The sequence below is a fragment of the Peromyscus eremicus genome, chromosome X, assembly GCF_949786415.1.
Source record: "Peromyscus eremicus chromosome X, PerEre_H2_v1, whole genome shotgun sequence".
Taxonomy (NCBI): domain Eukaryota; kingdom Metazoa; phylum Chordata; class Mammalia; order Rodentia; family Cricetidae; genus Peromyscus; species Peromyscus eremicus.
The window spans coordinates 37,869,042-37,896,941 of NC_081439.1; the positions used below are offsets into that span (position 1 = coordinate 37,869,042).

General features: G+C 37.2%; 1 protein-coding gene across 1 annotated transcript; it reads left to right on the top strand.

Moving 5' to 3' along the window:
- Positions 1 to 27,875, top strand: LOC131900005 (circadian clock protein PASD1-like). The gene is made up of 15 exons (XM_059251464.1): positions 1 to 75; positions 2,252 to 2,304; positions 2,958 to 3,139; positions 4,533 to 4,618; positions 9,123 to 9,212; positions 10,405 to 10,504; positions 11,688 to 11,837; positions 12,847 to 12,977; positions 14,624 to 14,697; positions 18,504 to 18,591; positions 21,763 to 21,931; positions 24,673 to 25,103; positions 26,653 to 26,805; positions 27,558 to 27,695; positions 27,783 to 27,875. The coding sequence occupies exons 2-15, from the start codon at positions 2,276 to 2,278 to the stop codon at positions 27,873 to 27,875; spliced, it is 1,914 nt and encodes a 637-aa protein (XP_059107447.1). The 5' UTR covers positions 1 to 75; positions 2,252 to 2,275.
- Positions 27,876 to 27,900: the final 25 nt, after the last annotated feature.

Consider the following 27,900-nt stretch of genomic DNA (forward strand, 5'->3'; position numbering starts at 1 on the left):
ACATAGGCAGTGTGCATTCTGTGGTTGCCTGGATACAGTAAACATAAGAGCAGTTGACTTCAAGTGGGTGGTGAGGTAAGGTTAAGTCAACTGCTGCTGTGCTGTAAGGGAAAATTATTGAGTGATTTTGTGTTTAATGTTGTACCTATCATTGAGACAGGGATGGTGAACTCACCAACTGTAAACTGTGGATTTGATAATTTCATATTTCAGTTATATCAGTTTATAGTTTAGTCTGAATTCATGTAGTCAAGTACATACCTATCTGTGGTCCTTAAACTTAGTTGTCTAACTTGATCTTTATGAAATGGCTCTCATTTTATCAAGTAATACTATTTATACAACAGTTCGCTATCTCTGATATCCTCTTGCCTTGCATTATCAAATAGGACCTGACTGGCTGTATTTTTAAATACTGTCAAGTTTTATTCTGAGTGTTAAATGGAACCAAAACACATGAAGGAAGGTGTATGATTGATAAGGGATACATTATTGGTCACTGATACAAAATGATGGTAGATTATAGACAATAGATGATAATGTATAGATAGTACAAGATGAAGAACTAAGATAAAGTACAGGTGATAAATTGAAGAATGGGGGTATAGAAGAAAGAAGAGAGATGAAAGTTGAAAGTTGGCTAGATATATAATGGAGGATATCTAAGGGATAGATGATAGATAGATGGAAGATAGACACAGGATAGTTAGAGGATAAATGTCAGAGGAAAGACAGACATAATATAGCTAGAATATAGATGATAAATGATAGTTACAGGATAGCTAGAGGAAAGAAGATAGATGGAAAACAGAGGATAGCTAGAGGATATATAATATATAGATGTAAAACAAGTATATGGAAGTTGGGCATAGACATGCTAGTGGGTAAAATACACATGGAAGATATACCCAGGATATGTAGGGGAGAGGTGATAGAGAAAGATCGGCATAGGATATCTTGAGGAGGAATAATTGATAGATGAAAGACAAGGGAAAGCTGGAGGCTGGATAGATGGTAGACAGACACAAGATAGCTGGGTGATAAATGCTACATAGATAGTAAATGATAAATGAAAAATAGACACAGAAGAGGATAGATAAAAGATAGATGGAAGGAAGACATATGGTAGTTAGAGGATAAATAATTAATGGTAAACAGACAGGATAGCTATTTGATAGGTGATTTATATATGGAAGATAAACTCAGGATTGCTACAGTGTAGGTGTCCCATCAATGAAAGATATACACAGGATAACTACAGGATAGATGCAAAGATAGACACAGGATAGTTAGAGGGTGTATAGGTAGATAGCCATAGTAGAGCTACATAATAGAGATAGATAGATGGGATTTATACACAGGATGTATGAATGACAGATTATAGAAATTTGAGAGATGAACAAAGGGTAGCTAGATGATAGATGATGGATGATAGATACAGGATAGCTAGAGGATAGACAGTAGTTAAATGAAGATAATGGATGAATCAAAGTCTTAGAATAGGTAGAAGATGGATGAAGGATGAAAAAATATACATCTCTTAGGGATACGGTATATATAGTTAGTACATCAATGATAGACAGAAATTAGAGACAGACAGCAAGAATATAAATGGTACATATAATGAAAGCACAAGATAGGTAGATGATAGATTAAAGATAGATGATAATAGCTGAAAGATAGAAACAGGTTTGTAAGAGGACAGATTATTGATGGGAAATAAGTGAAAAACAGCATGGCTTGAATATACTGAATATCTAGATGATAAGTATAAATCTATGACAGATGTTATATACAGCATAAAATACAGGCAATATAAAATAAGTGATACATGGTAGATAAAGGTAGGTGTTATATAAATAAATGAGAGGTACATATATGATAAATACATAGCACATAGAAAATAGAGAGTTGATTTATATACATACAGATGATAGATTTTAGACAGATTTGATAGATAATAGATGATAGGAGATATGTGATAGAAATATTGTTTATGATAGAAGAGAGATAATCAGTTGTTAGATGATAGAAGATAGATAATGATATGTAGAAAATAAATGCTAGACAATAGATGGAAAGATAGATGGTAGATAGTTGAGAGATGTCATATAGAAGACAGATTTTAGATGAGAGAAAATGGGATAAATAGAGGATAGAAAGTTAATAGGTGATAGATAAAGCACAGATAGATGCTGTAGATTATAGAAAGATGATTACTTGGTAATACATTGCTCTGATTTGGTTTTAGAGTCAACCTGTACCTGACAGAAAAATGGAGCGTAAACAGCAACAAAAAAAGAAGTAAGAATTCATAACTGTTGTAGATGGCAAAGCCCTGCTCCCTGTTTTTATTTCACATCTAGCCAAACAGACTTTCTGAGGAAAGCCTGACTCTCTCTGGAGAAATTTGGTCTCTTTCTTGGGTTTTCCATTCTACTGCACTCAATTGCATTGGAACACCCAGTCAGACTTATTGTTATTAAAGCAGGTGAAAACAGATGTAAAGCAAAAACCGTTACACTCAAGCGAATTTAGGTTTACTTCAAGTAATTGCTAAACTACAGCTCCAGGCATGGTGTTGGACTGTGCTAAGGAGACATAGAAATAGATTGGTCTCTACTTTTAAGATCCTCACCGTCATTTCAGTATTTTAAATAGAAATTTGATTTATTTGTTTGCTTGTTCATATATTATTTATTTCAATGCCTAGCTCATGCTACTTACCCAAAATTTACCTCAAATCCTCAATTCTCCTGCCTTCCCATCTGAGTATTGAGATTAAGGCCATTTGCTGACATATTCTGCTACAGTAGTTATTTTATGTAATGAAGACACTGGATGCTTAATTAATGCAAAAATCTATCTGTCATCTTAGTCCTATTGAGGCACCATGTGACTAATTTGCCTCAGCCTTACTCATCAAGAAGCTCACCCTTCACATTTCTGTTGAATAGGGTGTCCTTTAAATGTATGCAGAAGCCAACACAGGAGGATCTTTCCAATTTGCTGAAGAAACTTCGGGAAATGGTGGATAAGGTTGGAAATGGACCCTCTAGTCCGAGAATCAGAACACGACCTGCAAGATGTGAAGGAATTATTGCCTCTGCATCTACTTCTTCACCTTCTGATCCAAGAGGTTTGACATAGACCTGTTTCTTCCATGTGCCATTGCTGACTTGAAAGCATCATAACCCTCACCTTGCTTCAAGTGTCTTAGGGAACAGAGTATTGTTTGGAGGAGACTTTGAAGTGCTTTTGGCTACACAGTTTGTTTCTCTCCATTCACAAGGCTTTGTTTTGTTTTGTTTTTCTGTTCTATGCATAAAATATTCCTGAGGCTTGTGCAAGAATGGAGCTTACTAGAAGCATATATGGAAAATAGTAATGTCCATTTTTGTGGACCTATAAAATGATACTTATAGCATTGGGCACATTTAGTTAAGAACATGAGATGGCTTTATGCCCATAAGCATATAATCTAACTCTCCTAATCTTAAGTGAAACAACTATTTTCCTGACCACATTATTCCTCTAGGAGTTTCTCTGTTTCTATGCCCTCTCTGTGGCTAAGCTTCCCAAAATATTTGTTAGACCTTGTGTCCACTCCCTCCACTGCATTTCTTCTACAACCCTCTTCAACAAGGCTATAGTTGCTACTTCATTCTACTGCACTGATGCTACACACCCTATTCTCATTGCCTCCTTAGTGGAGATATTTGAGCTCCTCCCCCACCAGAATATTCTCCAAGGTCATGCTGTGAGACTCCTGCCCTAAAGTTAGAATCACCCAGCACAAGGGTTGTATACCCTGAGTCTTTCTCTTTTTCTTGTGTGTAGAGGAGCTAATTCTTATTGATGCAAAGCATGAAAATAGGAGGTTGTGTTGCTGAATTCCTTTGCTGATTCAGATCAAGGAAGAGGGGTGGTAGGGCTGTGAGGAGGAGGAACAGAGGACAAGATCAAGTGTGCTGCTCATTGAGCAGACCTGGAGATTGGGAGCAAAACAGTGACAATTGTTGAGGCTTGAAGAGTCTCCAGTGAAAGACTTTTGTCCAGAAATGAAAAGAATACAATTCTAGTTTTTAGGTAGGGACTGGTAGTATGAGTCTATGAATAGTTCTTGACTTGGCATATTATGGATCCTGAGTTTTGACAGAACCAAAAGGAAACCAACAACTTGGGTGATTTTCAGTTACCTCATTTCTTTCTTTATGAGAATTGGTACTCCACAGTTGGAGTCTTTTTTATAATATTAATTATAACTTTAGTCTGGCAAGATGGCTCAATGGTTAAATGCACAAGGCATGAAAGCCTGATGATTTGAGTTCCATCCCCAGAACCCACATAAAGATGAAAGGAGATAACCAACTCCTAAAAGTTGTCTCTGACCTCCACATATGAGCTATGGAACTTGCCCCCAACATACATTCACAAAATAATAAAATATTTTCCTAAATTATAAGTTTGAGGAATGTAATATTGACTGCTAATTATCTTAATACAATACCTCTCCATTCTTTTCTGAAAAGGAGTGTTAAATGTAAGAACCAACTTTGACCAAAATGAAGTTCCTGTCTTCAATACCTATGAAGAATTTCATAAGACAGTTATTCAGGTAAGGGTGCTTTTGTTTGTTGGTTACTTTACATGTGAATCACATACAATGCAAGATGTACTACAGCACTTTTCTTTTTTTTTTCTTTTTTTCTATTTTTTTGTTTGTTTGTTTTTGTTTTTCGAGACAGGGTTTTTCTGTGTAGCTTTGTGCCTTTCCTGGAACTCACTTTGTAGCCCAGGCTGGCCTTGAACTCACAGAGATCCACCTGCCTCTGCCTCCCGAGTGCTGGGATTAAAGGCATGCACCACCACCGCCCGGCTACTACAGCACTTTTCAAAGCATAGCTGGAAGAGCATATGCTTTCAAATAATACAACAAGTGTTATAACAATATATGTTCTTAGATGAAACCTAAGCCACATGGGGACATTTTATGTCCTTTCAAGCATTTTTATTAAAAAGAAATTTTGGTTTATATACTGAAATTTGTGTTGTTAAGAGGCCTTAAAATATATCATTTGAAATATGTCAATAGTTTTATGAAACAAAATGCACACTTGAAAATTGTGGTTTGTGCTGTGAAACTGGGATAATTCCCTCCTCTACCACCTTTTAGCTTCTGACAGATGTTAATAACTTTCCTTCATTATTTTGACTCATGAAATGAAGTGGATGTTTTTTAAATTTCAATTGAGGCTAGGTGTGTAGTTCACACACAGCGCTTGCCTATTGTATGCAGAATCCTGGATTCTATACCATGACAAAAATAAAAGTAGCATAAAGCATTTGACTAACACTTAATGATTCTGGGATTTGTCAGTTGTTAGTTATATGCTACAAATATCTCCTCTCACATGAATCTTTGGCTAATGATACATTCAAACCAATTTGAAACCACATAAGTTAATAAGAAAATATTTGAAATTAATGGTTCAGTTCTTTAATGATTACTGTATGATTCAAATCTACTGTTCATGAGTCATCTTTGGTAAATTATATTTCGTAAGAATTTGTATATCGCATCACTTTTAGTATTACTGGCATAAAATTGATGATAATATTTTCTATTCATATTTGGTATGGCTGATGCTTCTGTAATGATACCTACTTTTTGTTCTTAAGATTGTTTGTGGGCCTGGTGAGGTAGATCAGCAGTTAAGAGTACTGGCTACTCTTGCAGAGGATCAGAGTTTGATTCCTAGCACCCACACTACAGCTCATAACTATCTGTAACTCCAGTTTCAGGGAATCAGACACTGTCTTCTGGCCTCTTTGGGCACCAGGCACACACATGGTACACAGGCATACATGCAGGAGCAAACCACTCATACATATAAAACAAAAATATTTTTAAGAAGATTGTGCTTTTCACTCTGCAAATCACTTCATCAGAGGTTTATTACCAATATTGTTCTTTTCAAAGAATTGGACATTTTACTTTGTTTTAAGGCTCTGTTGTATCTTTACATTTTGCCCTTCACTTCCATTCTGTCTCTTTACACATTTGATTATTTTAGAGATTTATTTATGTCATACTATAGAACCTTACATTCCTCTTTTCCTGAGTGGCTTATTTCTCTCACTAAAATATTTATGTGATCCATTCATTTTGTAGCTGGTCACAGAATTCTCTCTGAAGGCTGAATAATAGTCACTTACATGTTATATGACATTTTATAGAGGCTTTTATCTGTCAGTTGCTTGGAATATGTGTTAATACTTCTCTGGGGCTAAATCAAATAGTTGAGTTAGAGAACTACATGAAAACAAGAAGCTTGATGTCGCATTGGTAGTGTAGTGGTGAGCATAGCTGTCTTCTAAGAAATGAGGCTTATTTAGCTGCAAGTTGAAAACTGTGTCCTCTTTTAATGGACTATTGGCTGAATCATTTGTGAGATGGCTTCACAGTGGAACTGGCTTCACGTATGAGAGGGAACAATCATAGTGTAAGACAGAAAGCCAGATCGTGGGGAGGAATCATCAGTCTTCTTCTGTAACAAACACCTGTTAGGAATCAATCACAGTCTCATAAGAACTAAATCAATTACTAATGAGGGCAGTATCCTCAGTGTCCTTCCACTAGGCCGCTCCTCTTTTTTTTTTTTCTTTTGTTTTGTTTTTTCGAGACAGAGTTTCTCTGTGTAGCTTTGCACCTTTCCTGATTCTCACTCTGTAATCCAGGCTGGCCTCGAACTAACAGAGATCCACCTGCCTCTGCCTCCCGAGTGCAGGGATTAAAGGCGTGTGCCACCAGTGCCCAGCTAGGCCTCTCCTCTTAAATACTTTACCACCTCTCCCATTGTACATTGAGGACCAAGCTTCCAGTACATGAATGCTTGGAGGACTGACCATATCCAAATCATACCAGATTGCTTCCAATTTTTGGCCATTGTAAATAATGCTGCTGAGAATGTGGATGAACACAGCCATTTGAGGCTCTGCTTTCAACTCTTTCTTCTGTTTGTCCAGAAGTAGAAACACTACAGTCTATGGTGTCCTCTAATATTTTGAGGTATGGTCATACAGTTTTCTACAGCTTCTTCATTTTAACCTCTCAGTGACAATACACAGGGATTCACATTTCTTCACAATCTTCTCAAAGCTTGTAGTCAGAGTCTTGTCTTCAGTTCTAGTTCCTTTCCACTTGTGTTTGCTTTTGATTTTTGTTACTGGGCTTGGGTACCAGGGTCTTGAGAATCTGGCCAGTACTCTACGAACATAATCAAATGCCCAAGCTATCCAGTTGTGTTTTACTGTGCAATTTAACCTCTACTTTGATGTTTTCTTTCCCTTTAAGCTGAAGATAGAACCCGGGGCCTCATACATGCTAAGGAAGTGTTTGGCCACTGAACTATAATCTCAGCTCCTGAATTGATATTTTTATGATAATTTCATTAGAAAACCTTTTGCTTATGTTTCACATCTCTGATCAGTTTAGTGTCTTGGGTTCACTCAAATTTTTTAAAACCCTTGTCATGTGTGTTGCAATATTCAGCTCTCATTTGTGTCTTAAAACTCCAATTTTTTTAATCTCATCCTGCATTTTACTGTTTCTATATACTCTTTTTTTTATAATAGATTGCCATTCCGTGTGCTTGCTATTTTGTTTTTACCATGAGATCCTTTAGTTGTAACTATCTGTCTGCATGAATTCTATGAGCCTGTTTCTTAAAATAAACATTTTATTGCAGAACAGGGCTAAGGACTGCTTTGAATGATATATTAAATTGGAGTTAGAAGACTACACATGTATTGTCTGTATTGTATGTAGCTCTAAATTCAAGTGCATGTGGACATCTGATTTGTGTTTCCTAAGGTAGCCTATATTTAGTTGTCCTCTTCTTAGAATTGAAACTGTGGCAGGCACACACATGTCCACATCTCCTTTGAACAATCTTTTGGAATTTCCCATGCTCTATATAACACTTTTTGGGAAACCTGGCTTCATACCATAGTTTCTGACTTCTTGTACTATCTGTTAACACACCTTTGCTTTATTCCCAAGCTCTAAGTCATCTGTGATAGACAGGTTTCCCAAGTCTCTTCCCAAGTCTCTAACATTCCTTTGTGGCCTAGTGCCTACATTCACAGTAGTGTGTGATATGTTGTTTCCGTTACTTTACTATGAGCTTGGTCCTAGTATTGAAAGCAAGTTCATTATTTTATTAGCATACACAAATTTCATGTAATAGTCAGTTTCACTATGACATTTTCATATATTTATATAATTATTTTGATCAAATTTGCATCCCATTACCCTCTATTGTTCCTTCCCCTTCTCACTGATCCCTTTCCTCCTCCCAGCCATTCTACCCTTCTACTATCATAACTTGGAAGAAAAGGATTTCATGACACCACACCTTTCCCTGAGAATTAATAGTAGCTAAGGGAGAGCAGATCATGAGTCCTCAGTTCTTCCTAAGGGTTTCTAGGCAATTAATGGTTGCTAAATGGACAAAAGACATTTTATTCTGGCTGTAGACACTGAAAATGTACTCAAAAACCTATATGGAACCCCTCACCCATGCTCCTGTAAGCAGCCCTAATGAAATTTATAGAATCAAGCATGAAAACATTTTTATTGATTAAAAAGTTCATTTAAATGTTATTAACAAGAAAGTATTTGTCTACATATTATATCCATTATACAGAAGGAAAGGGATGGCAGCAATCATCTTTATAAGTATATAACAAGACTAAGCACAAATGAAAGTGCCCTTAAAAATTCTTGGTATTTAAAATTAAATATACTTTAAGTGTGACAATCTAGACATAGAACTTAATCTTCCTGTCTTGTGCTGGAGAGTTAATGTTTGTTGGGTGTACACTGAAATTTGTTTGTTTGTGACACATCATTTGATAAATATCTCATGCTTAAGGTTAAGTAGATTCTGTGTAGGAGGCAGAATAACAGATTTTTTAATTAAGTATGTGTCCAATTTATTGATATTTAAGTAATACACATTTTCAGTATGCTGTTAAAATTATTTATAAATCTATAAATAAAGCTATCATTTTATAATTGTTGCACTATTTGATTATGTTATTATTCTCTTTACTAGTCATTTGAAAACATTTCAATTATACTGAACATAGATGGAAAAGTTGTTTTCATATCGCAGAATGTGTTACCTCTTCTTGGCCATCGACCAGTAAGTGTTTCCAACTTTTGGGGGAAAGGGTCATGCTGGTTTGCTGTTTTTGGGTGTTTCTTTTTAGCTTCATATAACTCATTGATGTCCAACTATACCCATTTAATTATGGCATCTATTATAGGTCTAATTTTTCTGTATCTAAATTCTTGTTTAATTTATTTTTAAAATCTTAAATATATTTATTTTATGTGTATAAACATTTTGCCTGAAGGTGTGTCTGTGCACCTTGTACGAGCCTGATTACTGTAGAGGGCAGAAGAGGGCATTGGGCCCCTTAGATTTGGAATCACAGACAGTTGTGAGCTGTTATGTGGGCACCAGGAACTGAATCCAGGTCCTATACAAGAGAAATAAGTACTGTTAATAACCAATCTATCTCCCCTGCCTACCTTTCTTTCTGTAAAAATACATTGTATCTACTAAGTAGTTATACGTACCTTTAATTTTTTATGATTTATTTTTAATTTTTAAATATTTTTGTGTATGGGAGAGAGACTGAATGTATGTCACACATGTGAAAAAGCCTTCAGAGGGTTTTGGCTACCATGGAGCTGGAAATCCAAACAGTTGTGAGCTGTCTGACATGGGTGATGTGAAAATCAATGAAATTCCAGATTAATCAGAGATAAATTAGTTTGGGTATTTGAATTGTATTTTTATAAATGAACCAATGAAAACATTTTTAATGAAAAAATAACTATTTCTTTATGGTACTGGGGATTGAGGTTTCCCCACCAAAATGAACAAGGCCAGATTAAAATGTAGAGAGGGCTTTGGACCCAAGTGTGAGGAAGGTACAAAAGAGAAAGGATTCCCATTGAAGAGTGAGAAAGTGTGGGGGTTTCCCATCCACATTCAGTTTCTTGGACACTGTGGATAAAGAGCTGAAATTTTTCCAGGCACATAGCACAGAGGGAAAGAACACATGGTAATGATTACAACATCTGTTGTCTCTGAGATGGCCAGGGAAGACTTCAAATGTTTGAGAGAAAGGATGTACAGAAAAACTGTATCCAGAATAGATTGTAGCAAGCAGTAACTGCTGGAGGGTAATGAAAACTGACTGAAGCACAGTACCTATTGCCATAAATGGTCAAGGGTAGAGCTAAATTCATTGGTGGTAAGGAGACAGGTCAGACTAATAGTATTAGTGTAGAAAACAAAATCTGTTCTCTCTCTTTCTCTCCAGGAGGATATTATGGGGAAGACTTTATTAAACATTCTTCTTGATGAGGAAAAAGAAGAAATATCTCAGAAGATCGTTCTTAAACTTCCTTTGGCACAGTCAGGTATGTTCATATGGTTTTATTTTGTTTTAATTTAATTTTGAGGTTTTGAGTGACAAGTAACACCCAGTCGAATAATTTCTTGCTGTCTTAACACTTAGTAATTTTTTGAAAAAAATATTAGTCACTGTAGCTGCTGATCATATATTCATTTAAGTTTATAGCTTATAGATTCAAACACCTCCTTTCTAACATTTTAAAAAAATTCTCTCCTGTGGGGGAGTGGGGAGGAGCTCATGCACCCTCACCCTCAGATGAGGAGCTAGTGACAGTTGATGCATACTGGGAGAGGTAAGTGGGTTTTCTTCAAGGTTTGGCCCCTGACAGGCTGACCATGATCTAGTACAGTGTTTCTCAATCTTCCTAATTCTGTGACCCTTTAATACATTTGCTCATGTCATGGTGACCCCAACTATAAAATTATTTTAATTACTACTTTATAACTCTAATTTTGCTACTGTTATGAATTGTATTATAAATGCCTGTGTTTTCTGATGATCTTAGATGACCCCCATGAAAGGGTCATTTGTCCCCCAAAAGAGTTACAGCCCATGTGTTAAGGACCACTTCTGTAGTGAATGTTTGCATTCAGAAGTGTATGAGCAGCACAAATTGGAATTGTGTGGTTTTTTTTGGGCACAAAGTTGGGAAGGAATTAGTGGGGATGTGGAGCTGGATCTAGTAGGACCTGGTGGGAGTGGGACATGAACATGATCAAAATATACCACATGCATATATGAAATTCTCAAAGAACTAATAAAAAATTCTTTATTGAAAAGTCATTCCCAGCCCTGTCTTTTTCTTTACCCTAAACCCTAATTACAGCAGTATTTCTCTAATTGTAGTAGTGTTATATAAATTTCAGTGTATTATATTTTGGGTGGTATCCTATTCTACAAATGATACCCTTTGAGTACAGCATTCATTGAAAGAAAATCGTGTTCTTTAAAATGTTGTCTTGAGCCGGTTGTGGTGCAGCACACCTTTAATCCCAGCACTCGGGAGGCAGAAGCAGATCTCTGTGAATTCAAGGCCAGCCTGGTCTACAGAGAAAATTTGAAGAGAGCCAGGGCTAGATGGAGAAACCCTCCCCCAACAAAAAAAAAATTTTGTTTTGACTAAAGAAGACTTTCATTGACTTAAATAATCCCTCTGACTGTACAACTTTGTTTCTTGCTCTCTTTAGTTGGCAACCTTATTGAGTTTTGCTGCTATGTAAGAAGAGGAAATGCCGGCCGGGATGCTCTGGATACATATGGTCACGGGGACATGTACGAAGGCAGGGACACATATGAGTATGTAAAATTCATCTTGTACCTGCAGGATTCTTATGATGGTAAGCAACCCAGCCCCAGTCCATGATTTTTAAATGATGTTCAAGAGTGGTGTATTCCTAATTGCTAGCATACATGTTCTTGTATTATTGGTATTTACAAAATCTTTGATATCCCTACACTGACAATTTCTGGCTACACCTATTAGGCATTAAAAAATAATAGAAAAACTTATAAGTTGGTTTCTTAGAGAAATAGATTGACAAAGAATAGCTGTCTCCTCTTACAAAACAAAATAAAATGTAAAACCTATTCCTAAAAGTTAATGCACTGCCAAGCTTAAAGGGAACCCCATGAATACCTAAACTTACAAATGGATTTTGTAGTTTATAAATCATACCACAGATTGGATTAACTGGGGTCTAAAGTTCTAACATCCTATCAAAGACAAATATATAAAATATAAACACTAAAGTTCTGTACACTAATATAGGAAAAGAAGTTTGTCAATTGTGTAATGTGTACTATGGGGTCTAGTGTATAATTTTTGAGATTTAAGGAAGTACAAGCTGATAAATAAACATACGTAATTAAAATTAACTCATTTGTAGCCATAAAACATTTAACATCAGAAGCAAGCTGTGCTTTAGGTACCCAAATGCTTGTTAAGACATTTCTCATGTTTCTTGGAAGTTAAAGTTAAAATATCTTTAAAAAAATACTTAGATAGATGCATGTACATTTATACTTACACACACACACACACACACACACACACACACACAGACCATGTTTCTTTTAGAGACTACCACAACAATACATAGAGCAACAGCAAAAGATAGACATCAGCACAAATTCACATTTGATTTTCTGTATGAGTGTCTCATATTTTGGTGGTGACCATCTTGGGAGCTGGGATGAAAGGGAAGGAAGACAAGGAAAATCCCATGGCTCAGAATGTTGAAAAATGCCAATAGGATGGTAAATAGCATTATGATATGGCATTTGTCTTCATCCTTGCTTATCTTGTGTATCTTTTCATTTAATTGCCATTGTGTCTATCACCCTTAGAGTCATTTGTGTTTTTTGGAAACTATGGTCCAAATAGAAGAAATATTTGGTCATCAACTCCAAGGCTGTTATGGGAGCAACAGTACTATCTTGTGGGAACCATTTCAGTTCTTCGTACAAAGGCTGAATCAGTGAGTATGCTGTCTGTTTCTCCCACTTTGAAGGGCATATCATTTTCACTTTCAGCCTCTGGACATCAGTGCACAAACATTCAATACTCAGTAAAGAAAGAACAACTTGTATGTTTCTGTTAGTAAGTGAATTTCCATGTAACAGCAGCTCTGTTTTTTTTTTCTCTTAGATAGTTTTTTTTTGTTTTTGTTTTTGTTTTTAACCTCTCAAAGGAAAAGTGAGTTTTTAGAATCCAAGTGATAGGTTGAAATTCCTTTAGTTTATTGTTTCAGTAACATGGGACACTTTTCATGTCCCAGATGTTGTGGTAAGTGCCAGGGGAATACATAGAGGCAGACAATAAACAAAGTATTGATGAAAAATGTCATAGGGATGAGAGTTGGTAGGGTATCTCTGGTGATTTGTGTTTGGAGTACAGGACGCCAAGAATGATTTAAAAAAAAGGCAATCTGTGTAGAGAGTGCCTTGACTCCACTTTGAAGATTTTTAAGGAAAAAAAAATTGGTTATGTGACTCAAATAAGGGGAAAATGGTAAGGGGATAGTGGAGGCAGGCAGGGAACAGAGTGTACAGAACTTCACTATCTGTACAAATACATATGAAATTTATGCTAAATACACTAGAACGCAGAGGGGTAGTATGATATGGACTGAAAACACCAGGCTGCTTTATAGGTAAATCATGAAGCATAAAGAAACAGGAATGGAGCTAACCAGATGAGGATGGTAGGTCTGGACTGATTGTGGTCATGGGGGTGTAAATTCCAGGATTTGGGATGAATGGAGGCACTATCAGCAGATACAGACAGGACTAGAAAATTGTAGACTGTGCAGTATTGGTGGCCCAGATGAGGAGCTCCATTTGGTCTGTGGACCATGTTAATATTGTGATGGCAGAGTAGATGGTTCCTACATTCAATTTTAGAATAAACCACTTCTCTATATTGAAGATAGTAAGGAAAGTGGTATAGAGGAAAAAACTGAAGGAAGTTTGTCTGATTTGATTGCCTCATTCATTCTTCCTTTGTGCTAACCCTCTAGGCCCTGAATTCCATTATCGGCCATGAGAATACCGTCTTCTAATATGTAGGACTCAGCCTCAAGGTCTATTTGTTTTTCTGAGAAAGAGAAAACAAATCTTTCTTGGTTCACCCATATTCCACTAGTCTCCATCATGACACCAGGAAGTTTTTTGTGATTTCCTCCAGTTTTTCTTTCTGGGCCTCTAGGATATTGTTTCTATATCAGTGGATATTTTGGAATACATATCTCAAGAGAACAGAGGGATAGTGTTCCAAACAGTCTGTACAGTATGATGGTACAAAACAGTGAGAACTTGAGTCGAAGTGAAATTCATCTTCTGGATCTACTAGTGTTGGGCTAAACCATTGTATGTGTATACCTTGTTTTCATACCTGTAAACCCAGTGTCTTCCTCACACTAACATGTGGATCAGTTGTATCTTGAATATGTAATGTATGTGATAAATGTCAGGGAATTTTTAGTATACAGATACATTTAAATGACAATTAGGGGGCTGGGAGAGCATGTAGCTCTACTCTGCACAAGGCTATATAGGTTTGACTCAAATAAATGCCAAAATGATGATGACAACAATGGAAACCAATATGCTAATTTTTCTTCAGAAACATCCTGTTGAAATTCAATCCAATGTTATAGTTATTGAATCGGATGATGACACTGATATACAGCACTGCAGGTAAGACATACCATGGCTGTAAGTAATTAAAACCAAAGCAATAGAAAGATCATCTAAGGATTTTAATAAATCTAAAATGACCAATTTATTGGTATGAACCTACCTCATCATTTAATATAATTTATAGTTTTCCCACAGAATACTGATAATTGCCTTTTTATTTCTAATTTTTAAATTTTAATTATCTTAAAAGTGCAGATTTTTCTTGCCTATCTGTCTGTCTGTCTATCTATCTATCTATCTATCTATCTATCTATCTATCTATCCTTATCATATATCATCTAACTGTATGTGTATTTGTGTTTATCACCACTTCCAGCTTCCAGATCTGTGTATTTTAATATCTGTAAGTGATTATGTAACCAGTGTCTGTTGCGTTATTTTGTAGATTGGTCCAATAATAATCCTATAAAAAATGACAGAAAAAAATATAATATACATCTGAGGATGTGAGCCCAATTCTTGGCATCCACATGGTGGAAAGAGAGGCCTGATTCCTGAAACTTTTCCTCAGTCCTTCACACAAGTGACATTCAGGAATGAACACATGCACACACACACACACACACACACACACACACACACACACACACAAAATGAATAAATATTTTTTAAGCAATAGGAATATTGAAAACAGACATGGTAGCATTCAAGATACGGAGTAAGAGAAACAGTAGCTCAGACTTATCTTGGCTGTCCTGGAACTCACTATGTAGACCAGGCTGGCTCAAATTCACAGAGATCCACCTGCCTTTTTCACCCCACTGCTATGATTAAAGGTGTGGGCCACTGTGTACAGCCTGCAAGATAATTTAAATGCAAAATGTTGCTTTAAGATTTTAAGAAAACCCTAAGCTTACCCTTTAAGACAGTTTTGCCAAGCTAAGTCATTTTAAGATGAAAGAATAACATCTGAAGTACTTGGGAGACCCAGAGGTACCAGGCTGTTTACTACCTTAAAAAATTCACAGTTGAGAACAGATGGATAAAAAGTAATAATATTCTACAGCTAAGACACCTGGTTGAGAAAAAGTTGGGGAAGGCTTGAAGTTTTCAGTCTTCAATGATTGGTTTAAAATGAGGGATGGGAGGAGTCTGGGTCTAGTACAATTGTCAGTTGGGCTTGCAACCAGAAGCCCCTGAAGCTGGCCTAGAAGCAGCCAAGACAGACTTTTAAATTCCACTCATCTATAAAGTCACAATGAGAATTCTACAGAGACTGAAAGTGGATAAGTGGTTGCCTCTGGCCAGGTATTGTATGTGGATGGGGACAGAGGGGAATGATTGCTAGAACAGTATAGTTTTTTTAGATAAGAAAATGTTCTTAAATTCTCTAGGGGTTTATATTAGTGCTTTGTCCAGGAACTGCAAAGTCCTGAGTTCAGTCACCAGCATATAAATAAATATGTAAAGACAAAAGGACTAAAACCCTCAAGGGAACTAAAATTACTCCAATAATTGTATGATGTGAATGTGCCCAAAATCATTGAATTTTAAAAGCTTTAATTGAATTGTATGAAATGTAAATTTGATGTATAAAAGCTCTGGGGCTGGGAATGTAGTTCAGTTGATAAAGCATAAACCTGGAGTAGTTAATAGTATGTGCCTATAATATCAGACTCCAGAGGTGGGAATAGGCAGATCATTTTTTTTTAAAAAATTGAAAAAATTATGTGCCTGGTGCTTTGTCTGCATGTATGTCTGTGCACCACATGTGTGCAGTGCCATGGAGGCCAGAGTAGGGTGTGAGATACCAGGAAAGTGGAGTTACAGACAGTTGTGAGCTGCCACATGGGTGCTGGGAAATGAACCCCAAGCCCTCTGAAAGAGCAGCCAGTATTCTTAATTGCTGAGTCATCCCTCCCACGCCCAGATTACAATTGTAAGGTATTCTTTGGTAACATACTGAGTTTAAGGCTAGTCTCAGATACATTGAGATCCTGCCTCCAAAAGAAAATCAACGTGTGTGTGTGTGTGTGTGTGTGTGTGTGTGTGTGTGTGTGTGTGTTTGCTGTCTTAGAATTTTCTTTAAGTATTTAGATATTATAAATAATACATGACATTGTTTATGTTTAAATTATTTCACATTGGAAATCAAACCAGTAAGAGTAATTATTAGCCGGGCAGTGGTGTCACACGCTTTAATTCCCAGCACTTGGGAGGCAGAAGCAGGTGGATCTCTGTGAGTTCGAAGCCAGCCTGGGCTACAGAGTGAGTTCCAGGACAGGCTCCAAAAGCTACACAGAGAAACCCTGTCCCAAAAAACCAAACCAAACCAAACCAAAACAAAACAAACCAGTAATTATTAATCATTTTATGTCCAAATCATGTATGCAAGTGCTTGCAATAACCCATTAACTGTTTTTTTTTTTTCTATTTTATCTCCTCTGAATGCACTCAGAATTTCCAAAGTGTCATTTACCGCATTTACTGTTAGGTTATTTTGTTTGTTCGTTTTTGTTTTTTAAAGTCATACTTATTAACATAATTCATCCTCTTATATTTTGGAGTGATGGAATTTTTCTGTTGTTTGTCCTCTCAAACTAAACTGTTTTTTGTGTCTGTGTGTTTTAGAATGTTAGGGATAACCAGGCTTTTACACATATTGGCTAAATGTTCTTCCACTGAATCATACTTCTAATCCTAAGACACAGTACATTTTAAAGTTAAGCATACAAAGTAATGGGTTTGCATTATGACATTTCCATATTTATCTATCATTATATAAAACAGATTTTTAATATAATATCCTTATTAATTCATTGAGAATTTCACATGATATATTTAAATAATACTCACCTCCAGCTTCTCTTTCTAATTCTTCCTAGATCTATTCCCTCATATTCCACCCCTACCCCTTCCAACTTCTTGGCCTCTTTTTTTTTTTACATATTCTACTTAGTCTGGTTTGTGCTGGCTACATACTCATGGATTTGGGGCTGTCCACTAAAACTTGTTCAGCCTACCAATGGTCATACTCTTAAGTAAAATTGATGCTTCCTTCCCCAGAAAACACCAACTGTCAACAGCTTCCCAAATTAGGGATAGAGGCTTATGAGCCCCTCCCCACTCCATTCTGGAATGTTGACTGACCTGATCTTACATAGATCTCATGCAGGCCATACCACTCCCATGAGTTTATGAATGCAGTGATCCTGTCATGGTCAAGATGACACTGTTTCATCCTTGATCTCTGGTCTTACAGTCTTCTTGACCTATCTTCTGCAATAGTCCCTAAACCTTGTGTGGCAGGGAATCATAGATTTACCATGTAGGACTAAACACTGCAGTAACACTTATTCTCTGCACTTTGACCAGTTGTGAGTTTCTATGTTAACCACTAAATACTGCACAAAGAAACTTCTTTGATGCGTTCCGAGAGCTATACTAATCCATGGGCATAAAGATATTAATTTAGAGGACAGTTTGATACTATGTTATTTAGCAAAATAATGGCAAGTTGATTCACCCTAATGGCTGGTGAGCTCCTCAGCCTTGTGTCCTTTGTCAGATTTATGGTGCTAGTCATCTGTTCTTCCTCCTGTGGTGGGTCCTTCAATCCATTCTGAAATGGGTTGTTTGTCCCCATAGCATTCATGCCACTATTGAAAACATGTGCATATTTGCCATGCCAGTCATTATTGTTGATCACAATGTTCACAGCTGGTAAGACCACTGATGACTTTTTCCTCCATCAGCCTAAATAACTCTTCCAGTACTTTGAAAGCTAGCCAGCAGAGAGGAAGCTTCCTGGCCAGTACACAAAACACATTTTGATAATGATTTCTTTATGATTTTATATTAAGGTTTCGAAAACGACGCAAGGGGAATGGAAATCAAAGAAATTGCAAGGCTGAAAATTTGAATGCGGAAGATCCTCAATCAGTCAGTGAAGTATGTACATTGACAGCCACTAAGTAGAACCCTCGGTCTTTATCCTTGTAATGCTACTATTTAGTTAATATGTGTTGTCAACATAGAAAGACATTCATTTCAGTAACTGTCTTGTGAGCATGGCAGTGTCCTATAGTATGCTTTTTTTTTAACCATAATAGCCATGCTTAGAATAGTCTCTGTGATAACTTAGAAAAAAAATCAAGCTAAACTCCTTTTCAGACATCATTGAAAGTGTTTATTTATTTATTTATTTTTGTAATTTGTAAAGAAAGTTTGAAAGTTGGGCATCTTGACTTATGCCTGTAAGGCTAGAAATTGGGGCAATGAGGTAGGAGGATGGCTGCAAATTTCAGGCCAGCTTGTGCTACATAGTGAGTTGCAGGAGAACCTGGCCTAAAAAGTGAGACCTTGTCACAAAAACAAGTTTATCAAGGCATGGGGAGATGTTTGGTGGGTAATAGAACTTCCTGTGTGAGCATGAGCACCCAAATTCAAATTCCCAACACCCACATAACATTCTTGGAGTACATGCTCACTCTTGTAACCCTCACCCTGTAGAGCAGTGGTCCTCAACCTTCCTAATGATGAGGTTAATAAAATTCCTCAAATTGGTTAACTACAACCATAAAATCCTTTTGTTTGCTATTTCATAACTGTAATTTTGCTACTGTTATTAATTGTAATGTAAAATTTTTGGAGATAGAGGTTTGCCAAAGGGGTTATGATGCACAGTTTGAGAACCACTGTTTTAGAGTGTGGAGACAAGAGCTAGGGCTTGCTGAGTGCCAGACCTAGCTCTAGGTTCAGTAATGAGTTTTGGTTCAAAGAAATTAGATAGTAATAGAGCAGGACACCCAGTGTCAATCAGAGAGAGGCGTATATACTTAGACACACACACACACACACACACACACACACACACACACACACACGGTAAGGGAGTCCATTGATCTATTTGCTGCTCTGGGTTCTATGAGGAAACTTCAGAACATATTACACATCCCATTATGGGTAGTGCATGATCCCTAATTAGCTTTGCTTGTTCCTATCCTTTCCTTAAGGCATTTCCTCATTATCATTCATTATTCATTATTCATTGTTTACTGGAGTGAATCCATTAGGCAAAGGCATTAATAAAAATCTAAAACTTTGCCTTCCTCTTGGTGATCTGAAACTCAACTCCAATACAATATTACAATAGAATTTTAAGAAGGGAAGTATAGAAGAACAAGCATTTCCCACTGGTACTTAGTGAAGTTGTCTCTCCTTCCCTGCCACTGCATGTTGCATGTAGCCTAGGTGATATTGTGCACCCACCACAGATGGATGCCTTCTTCTGATCTCTGTGGGTAGCAGGCACATATATGGTGTACAGACCACAAACATGTGAAATGAAATAAATAAATGCATTTTTAAAAGAAGGGACTTATATGTAAATACCATACTCCCAGCCTGAGGTTGTAGTCAAGTGTTAAGCACTGACCTAGCATACTGTATACAATCACAACAGAGTAAGAGCTTCTGCCTTTGAAGAAGTACTTATGCTGAACTTAGCATTTTGTTCAGAAAAAGTATGAAACAGAGGAAATTAGATAGAAGACTAAGTATAGATATAGAACACAGAGAGGGGACATAACTCAACTTGAACTTTAAACAAAATGACCCTGAGCAAGATGAATAGCAGTCTAATATCAGCTCAACAGATTATCTTTCTAAGTAATGAAAAGATTGCCATATTTCCAATATTGCATTAAGTACAAATAAGAGTACACTTAATCAGTCAGGTTGTTCCTGTTTCCTAAAGATGAAATGCTTCATATGATTCAAGAAACAAGTTTCTAAAAGAAAAAGTGCCATAGATATGTCTTGGTAGATAACCCTACCCAACCAAATCAATTACCTCCGTGAAACCAAACTAAATGTTTAGGCGGGGATGAAGAGGATTTGACTGATGAACACATTTCATATGAAGAGTGATTCATGTGCTATTCAAAATGGATCAGGTTATTAAGGAAATAGAATCATACCACTCTTTAGGAATAAAATATGCAAAGTCTTAAATTATCAAGCAAGGTCTGACATGAGATTTTTTTACTTTTTGAAGATGGTGACCATGAGAGTCTGAGGAGATAGCTTAGTCCATATAAAGTGCTAGCCTTGCAAAGACAATGACTTACGATTATCCTGAGAACCCACCTCAGTATGGTGTACATAATGGCATGATGCTGTGCACTCATAATCCCAGGACTGAAGAGGCAAGGACAGGCAGATCTCTGTGGTTTGTTGTCCAGCCAGACTAGCTTGGATAGTGTGAGAGATTCAACACACGTGCTTGTCATGTAGCTTCCAAATGCAAGTTCACATATGCACAAGCACCCGCAACATACACATATGTGTACACACACACACACACACACACACACACACACATTATTTGTAGAAACAATTCTTTTAATTTTCATTTTTAGTACATTCTAAGCTGATGGTAGCCTGTTTTATATACCCTTACAGTGCTGAAGAACAGACTGCTCTGTTCACTCTTGCAATGCTGGGCTTCCACAGAGGGCAAAAACTCCCATTTGCCACGTGGTCATGACCTGCCATGTGGTTGGTGGGAATCAAACCCAAGTCCTCTGGAAGAGCAGCCAGTGTGCTTGAGCACTGAGAAATCTCTCCAGACTCCACTAAATTGCATTTTAATCTTAGAGAATTTTCTATTTAAGGCTAGTTTCTTGGTAACTAGTCTGATTCCAAGTTGAGCATACATAAGTGTTTTAAATTAGCATTTGACTAAAACACAAGCAGCCTAAGGGAAACTGACAGCAATGGATTTCTTATTACAGCCAAAATACTCTTACTGATATCATCCCATTTATTCAACCTGAAGCATTAATCATCTCTTACTTGGCTTTCACTTGCTTGAAGCATACTTTGCATGTGCAGGAACTCTGGGAAAACCCACCGGTGGCTACTATCCAAAAGATGTTGAAGCTTAGTTCCTTACAACAATATTTTAAAGGATATATATTGGATTTTTTGTTAGCTTTTCAATTGATTGAAGTATGTTTAAAATTATGTCTAAAGTTTGGGTTCCTGCTTATGTTTCCATTTATTTGCATCTTATTCTATCTGGTTAGTGAAACGTGTTACCTTCTTTTGGAAATTCAGGTTGAGATTATAGATATTCAACTGTCCAGTGAACGAACACCGCTTGGATTATTTCAGATCAGGTCACCGTCTCAATCAAGTACATGCACAATAATAAGTGTAGATACAAACAGGAGCCCGAGCACAAGCGTTTCATCCACAGAATATGCAGCAGCAGCATTTTCACCAGGTAGGTACAACCAGCTATTTGGATGTGGACTAAATAAATGGGATGACATTTGAGGTGGTTGCAAGGTTTAAAATAAAGATAGTGTCTGGTTTATAATGGTGTGAAATCACAGATGTCAAGTCCAACATTGCTCATTTTCTGTGAATTTTTCAGATGATGATTTCAGAGCAATAAAGTAAGAATCTTCTCATAGATTCAAGCAATCAGGGCTCTTACACATTTTATAATTCCAAGCAAGAAATGTGCAGACTTTCCTCCTTTCTGCAAAATTAGTATTATTCAGTTGTTTTTTTTAATACTACAAACATTGTGATAGACCTGTCTTTGAAGAAATAATGTTTTATCATTTGTGTCTATGTAGTCTAGTCTATTGTAGGAACAAGCTTTTAGTGTTTTTTGTTGATGTTTTGAGACAGAGTCTTGATGTATAATTCACCCTGTCTTAGAAGTCACAGCAATTCTTTTACCTCTACTCCTGAGTGCTGGGATGACAGAAACACAGGCATGTGCTTTGCTAGGAAATTTTAATAGGAGTAGAGGCAAAAAAGGGTCAATCCCTCAAAAATACTGCTGTTCCTTTTATGTGTTTCAATAAAAAAGTACTAATTACACAATTGTGCAAAAATATGCAACACTTGAGAAAAGGACAGGTATCCTTTTACCATGTAGATCTTATTGTAGAGATTTGTATTGTGGAATTTTCAGATATTGTGGTTAATCTTTTATTTTATTCTTTTTTCTCAGTTCCAGATGTAGTTTTAATGTTTAAATAGTTTTTAGTAACAACACTTCCATTTTTCCGTAAGTTGCAGAGCTCTATTCCAAACTATCCTTTGAAAACAGCACAAGGGTATGTTTGTGTGTATGTGAGAGAGAGAAAAACTATTTCTTATATTTACATGAGCAGTGATTGCTCTTAACCCAATTGTCTGGATTTACTTTGTAGGTTTGTTCTGAGGAATTACATTTATTACTGTTAAACTATGGACAAATCCTTATAAGCTCTCACAGCTGTCCTTGCCAGTCAAAAGAGCACATCATGATATTTAGCAACAAATGTTGAATTTGAAAACTTCTGGGTTCCTTGCTATGGCTTACTGATATTTATTTGGTTTTTTCATTTGGTACCAGAAAACTGCAAATATACTATTATGGTTCAAAAGTGATTTGGAAGTGTTTGATAGTACAAGAGTTTAGACAAAATTCTGAACACTGAAACTATCAAGAAACTAGAATTTTCCAAAATGACTAAAATGGAGAATCTGAAACTAATATATTGATGGAAGGGTAGTTTGCTTGTATCCATAGCATTGTGGTGAGGTGTGCATCCTGAAGTTGCACAGAGAAGTTGGGAGTTATCTGGTGGGTCACTGTGCCTGATCCTGATGTTTGCATTTTGTATTTTTTTTTTCATTTTAAAATAATTTTGGACTTAGAAGAAAATTTCATTGCAGTACTCAGAAGGTAGAGGTAGAAAGATCAGGAGTTCAAGGCCATTCTTGGCTACACAATGAATTCAAGGCTATTCTGGAATTCATGAAATCCTGTCACAAAAAATTAAATAATTTGCATTGAAAGAACAGTACAGAGAAAAATGAACAGAAGAGAGAAATTTTAGCCATTTTATTCTGATCCCCCTAAAACCACACATTACATAAGCAAAACACCACTGGGTTTCGTGCCTATTCCTAATGTGAAGCCTTTTCCATCTGGCTTCTTTTACTTAGAAATGTACAGTTGAAACTTTCCATGTCACAAGAGGAAACAATGATCCACTTCATTTTATTGCACTTTATGAATATACTACAGGATTTTAGTCTATCCACCAGTGGAAGGACATCTGGGTTGCTTTCAGGATTTTGCCGATTGTGAATAATGTTGCTACAAATATTTTCCCAAAAGTTTTCTGTGGAACTTTAAGTTTGCTTGGGTAAATTCCTGACTGTGAGACTACTAGGTCATATAGGAAGTATGTTAAGTGGATTTTCCAAATGTTGTCATAATTCTTCATTATTGTTTTTTGTCAGCTATTAAAGCAAAGGTGTATTGCAACATCTTACAGAGTAATCTGCAACTTATTTCAGCTTTATTATTATAGGACACCAAATATTCTGAAGTAGAGCCCACAGAATGTTGCCATGAAAGGTTACTAACAACTGGGCTGGATTTAAGCACCAGTGTGAACTGGGAGGTGGACAGAAATTCAGACATATTTTACTTCTCCTTTACTTTCAAATATGAATGGCTTTTAAAAGTACTGTTATCCGCAGTCAGATGTGTTATCCATTGCGCAACCGGGTCCTGTGCTCATTGCATGAGTTGGCTATTTGAAACCTAGGGCCTATGCAGGATCGCTTGGCTCGACCTGGGAGGAGGGGACTAGACCTACCTGGACTGAGTCTACCAGGTTGATCTCAGTCTGTGGGGAAGGCTTTGCCCTGGAGGAGGTGGGAATGGAGGGTGGGCTGGGGGGAAGGTGAGGGGGGCCGGAGGGGGGAGAACAAAGGAATCCGTGGCTGATATGTAGAACTGAGTTGTATTGCAAAATAAAAATAAAAATTAAAACACACACACACACACACACACACACACACACACACACAAAATACTGTTATCTGAATGACTCCTAGTACCTGGCACATCTCATTCTTAATCATAAAATTAATCCATACTGTCCTGTTACATAAAGCTGGCATATTTTACCATTATATCCATGCTCTCCTTTGTGCTTCCTTCCTCAGCTTCTTCATCTGACCAGGGCTCTACCATAGATCCAAAGTCCTCGCTAGAACCTGTGAATATGGAATTTGAAGTAGGTTCAGAATTTCTTCTGAATGACAGCCAGGAAGAACAGGCCTCCCCAGAACAAGGAGAATGCAATGATAAGGATGTAAAGAAACCCTTGAAAGAGGCAACCGGCTCTAATCCTAAAGAGCATGTTATTGATGTTCATGACTCTTCTTCAGATGAAGATTACTGTGTAATAGTAAAAGAAATTAAGGCTAAGAAAGGCCCTAAAATCCAAAAACCCATCGTGGACCAAGGACAAGAACATCAAAAGATAGTTGAGACAGCCCCAAAGTGTCCAAGCACAGTAGTACTGCCTGTGCGCCCAAAGGCAGTGGTGGAACCTAGGGTGCGCAGAGATTTACCAGCCTGTGTTGTAACTGAGGTACATCTGAAAGTCTTTCAAAGTTCATTTTTCTTTTTGTTTGGACCTCTACCATCATTGAGCTGAAATTCACTGTTTGCTCAGGTTTGCTTTATAGAAAGCATGATCTCTATTTTTCAAAAACATATATAACTGTGATGTACTAGCTTTTAAGAAACAGATGAGAAGAACCCTTGAACCTTTACAAACAGGGAGGTTGGATGTTCTCTAAGGTACATCACACCCCCGTAGTTCTCATCCTGTTAAATATACAAGGATGTTAAATACTTCTGAGAAAATTTGAAGTAAGTGGGAAATTGAGCTGCTCTGAAAACAGCATTTCCAAGGGTCCTGCTTTTCATCAGTTGTGAGGCAATGCTAACCATCTTAAGAAAAGACAGCTTTCTTGACAACTCATCCCACCCTTGCCCTCAGCACATACCACAGCAAGCTAGGTTTCTCCTCTTCTGATCTTCTATCCTTGAGACTGTGGACATAACCATGGATTTTGATAATCATTTTTTTATACTAGACAGAATTCTTAAATGTACAGGATGAACAAGCTAGGAAATGAGCTTTGTATCAGTAATGTAGAATTGTGTGTACCTATTACAGACCCCAAAACCAGATACTCCTTCTGCAATGCCCAAAGCAATCTTCATAAAATGAAAAGCTAAAAGACAGGTATTTCTGTTTAGCCCCAGCAGTGTGACAATGGCAAATTCCTGAGCCTCAATGTCTCCATTTTTGAAAAGGCCTTCTTGTCTTGCAGGGATTTCTGGAGTATCATGAAATTTATTTGTACTATATAGGAAATATATGTGAATATATTTATCCTTTGAAAAATGTTCTTATCAAAAAAGAAAGAAAAAAGAAAAATGAAAAGCCAGGCAGTGGTGGCGCAGGCCTTTATTCCCAGCACTCGGGAAGGCAGAGCCAGGCAGATCTCTGTGAGTTTGAGGACAGCCTGGTCTTCAGAGTGAGATCCAGGACAGGCACCAAAACTACACAGAGAAACCCTCTCTTGCAAAACCAATAAAAAAGTCCTTATGCTAAAATGCCTTGGTTTTCCCTTCTTCTTCTTCTTCTTCTTCTTCTTCTTCTTCTTCTTCTTCTTCTTCTTCTTCTTCTTCTTCTTCTTCTTCTTCTTCTTTTTCTTCTTCTTTTCTTCTTCTTCTTCTTCTTCTTCTTCTTCTTCTTCTTCTTCTTCTTCTTCTTCTTCTTCTTCTTCTTCTTCTTCTTCTTCTTTTTCTTCTTCTTCTTCTTCTTCTTCTTCTTCTTCTTCTTCTTCTTCTTCTTCTTCTTCTTCTTTTCTTTTGGATTAATACAGAATTAAACTCTTAGTGCAGGTATGGTCTTAAATTCCTAAAATAATCAGTGATGGTTCTGCAATCTGGCTGTGTACAGGAGCTGAGGAGAGCCCACCCAGCTCTTAGCAGGGGCCAGTGAAGCTTCTAAATGTTTGGGCTTGGATGAACAATCCTTCTTCATGTTCACTGTGTTCTGTGCACTAAGGAAAAGCATGAAGTAACAACAAGACCTTTGTAATTTTTTGTCCTTCCAATTACAGCCAAGAAGACCATATCACTTCCAGGGTCCACTTTTGGGGGAAAGTATTGACCAACCCCGTGGCCCAAGAATGAGGAGGACACAGGTCTATGATTTGAGTATAAGTAGATCCTTCCGTGAGGAACCACCTTCTTACCAAGAAATTGAAGAAGAGGTATGGAAAGTCCATTTTTATTTTTACAAACGAAAAGTGATTCCATTTGCATAAGAAGTTTGATTGGCTTGGTTTACTTGGTTCAGCCTACACCATAGGCTGCAATTGAGTTGCCCCAAAAAATTAAAAATATCTGTGCTAAGTGGACCTGTATACAGGCTCAATGACATACACATGCTTGTGCAGGTGTTCTGAATTCTCAAAAGTCTGTAACACAGTGGCATGTGTGTGTAGACCTACAAAGGTTTCCTAGTGAGATCTGAGCTTGCTTTACCAGGCAGGGATGCATAGCAGAATGATTGGACCATGGGCATGGTTACCAGGTGTTTGCAAGGGTCTGCACTTGGCTGTGTGGTATGCTTTGATCTAGCAAGCTGAAGGTTTTTGCCTCACCCCTTAGCATTGTTATAAAAAGGCCTTTTGAAGGGACAGAAGGAGCTGGTGGATTTTGATCCAGGTACTCTTGAAGCTATCATGGGTATCACGTCTGTCTCTTCCCCACTATCAATCTAAAAGATTTTTATTCCACTCTCTCCCTCATAGAACCATTTAAAAGGTGGGAGCTGGTCTCCCACACATGTCTGTGACTAATGTGCTGCCAAAGCAGCCAGTAGTTCCCATAGCCCAGTACCAACAGAGACCAGACTTCCATTATTTTCGGATTCATTTGAAGGTTGTTCATTTCTAGCAGGGGTGCTTTTTCAGACATCAAAGTACTTTTATATTTGTTTCTGATGCATCAATACCTGCAGGAAAGGGGACGAGAACCAAGTGAATATGAGTTGGCTCAACGTATTGAGATGCTTCGCAATTTACCATGCGAACGGCCGATGGCACAGCAACAGATGGGGCAAAGACAAGAAAATCGGGTGTATCGGCCACGAGATCAGGTACAGGAGTAGTCAGAGCCTAAGATGTTGATAAGGGGATGAATGGCGTACCTGTATCGTTTTACAATAACTGTTGGTTTTGTGCAGGTGGTAACCGTTACTAATAACCTGAGACGATTTCCCATTAATTCCTTTGGAAATGATAACTCTGCACATCCACAAAGTGAGACACGGAGGTAAGAGACAGATGTATTGGGGAAAACGG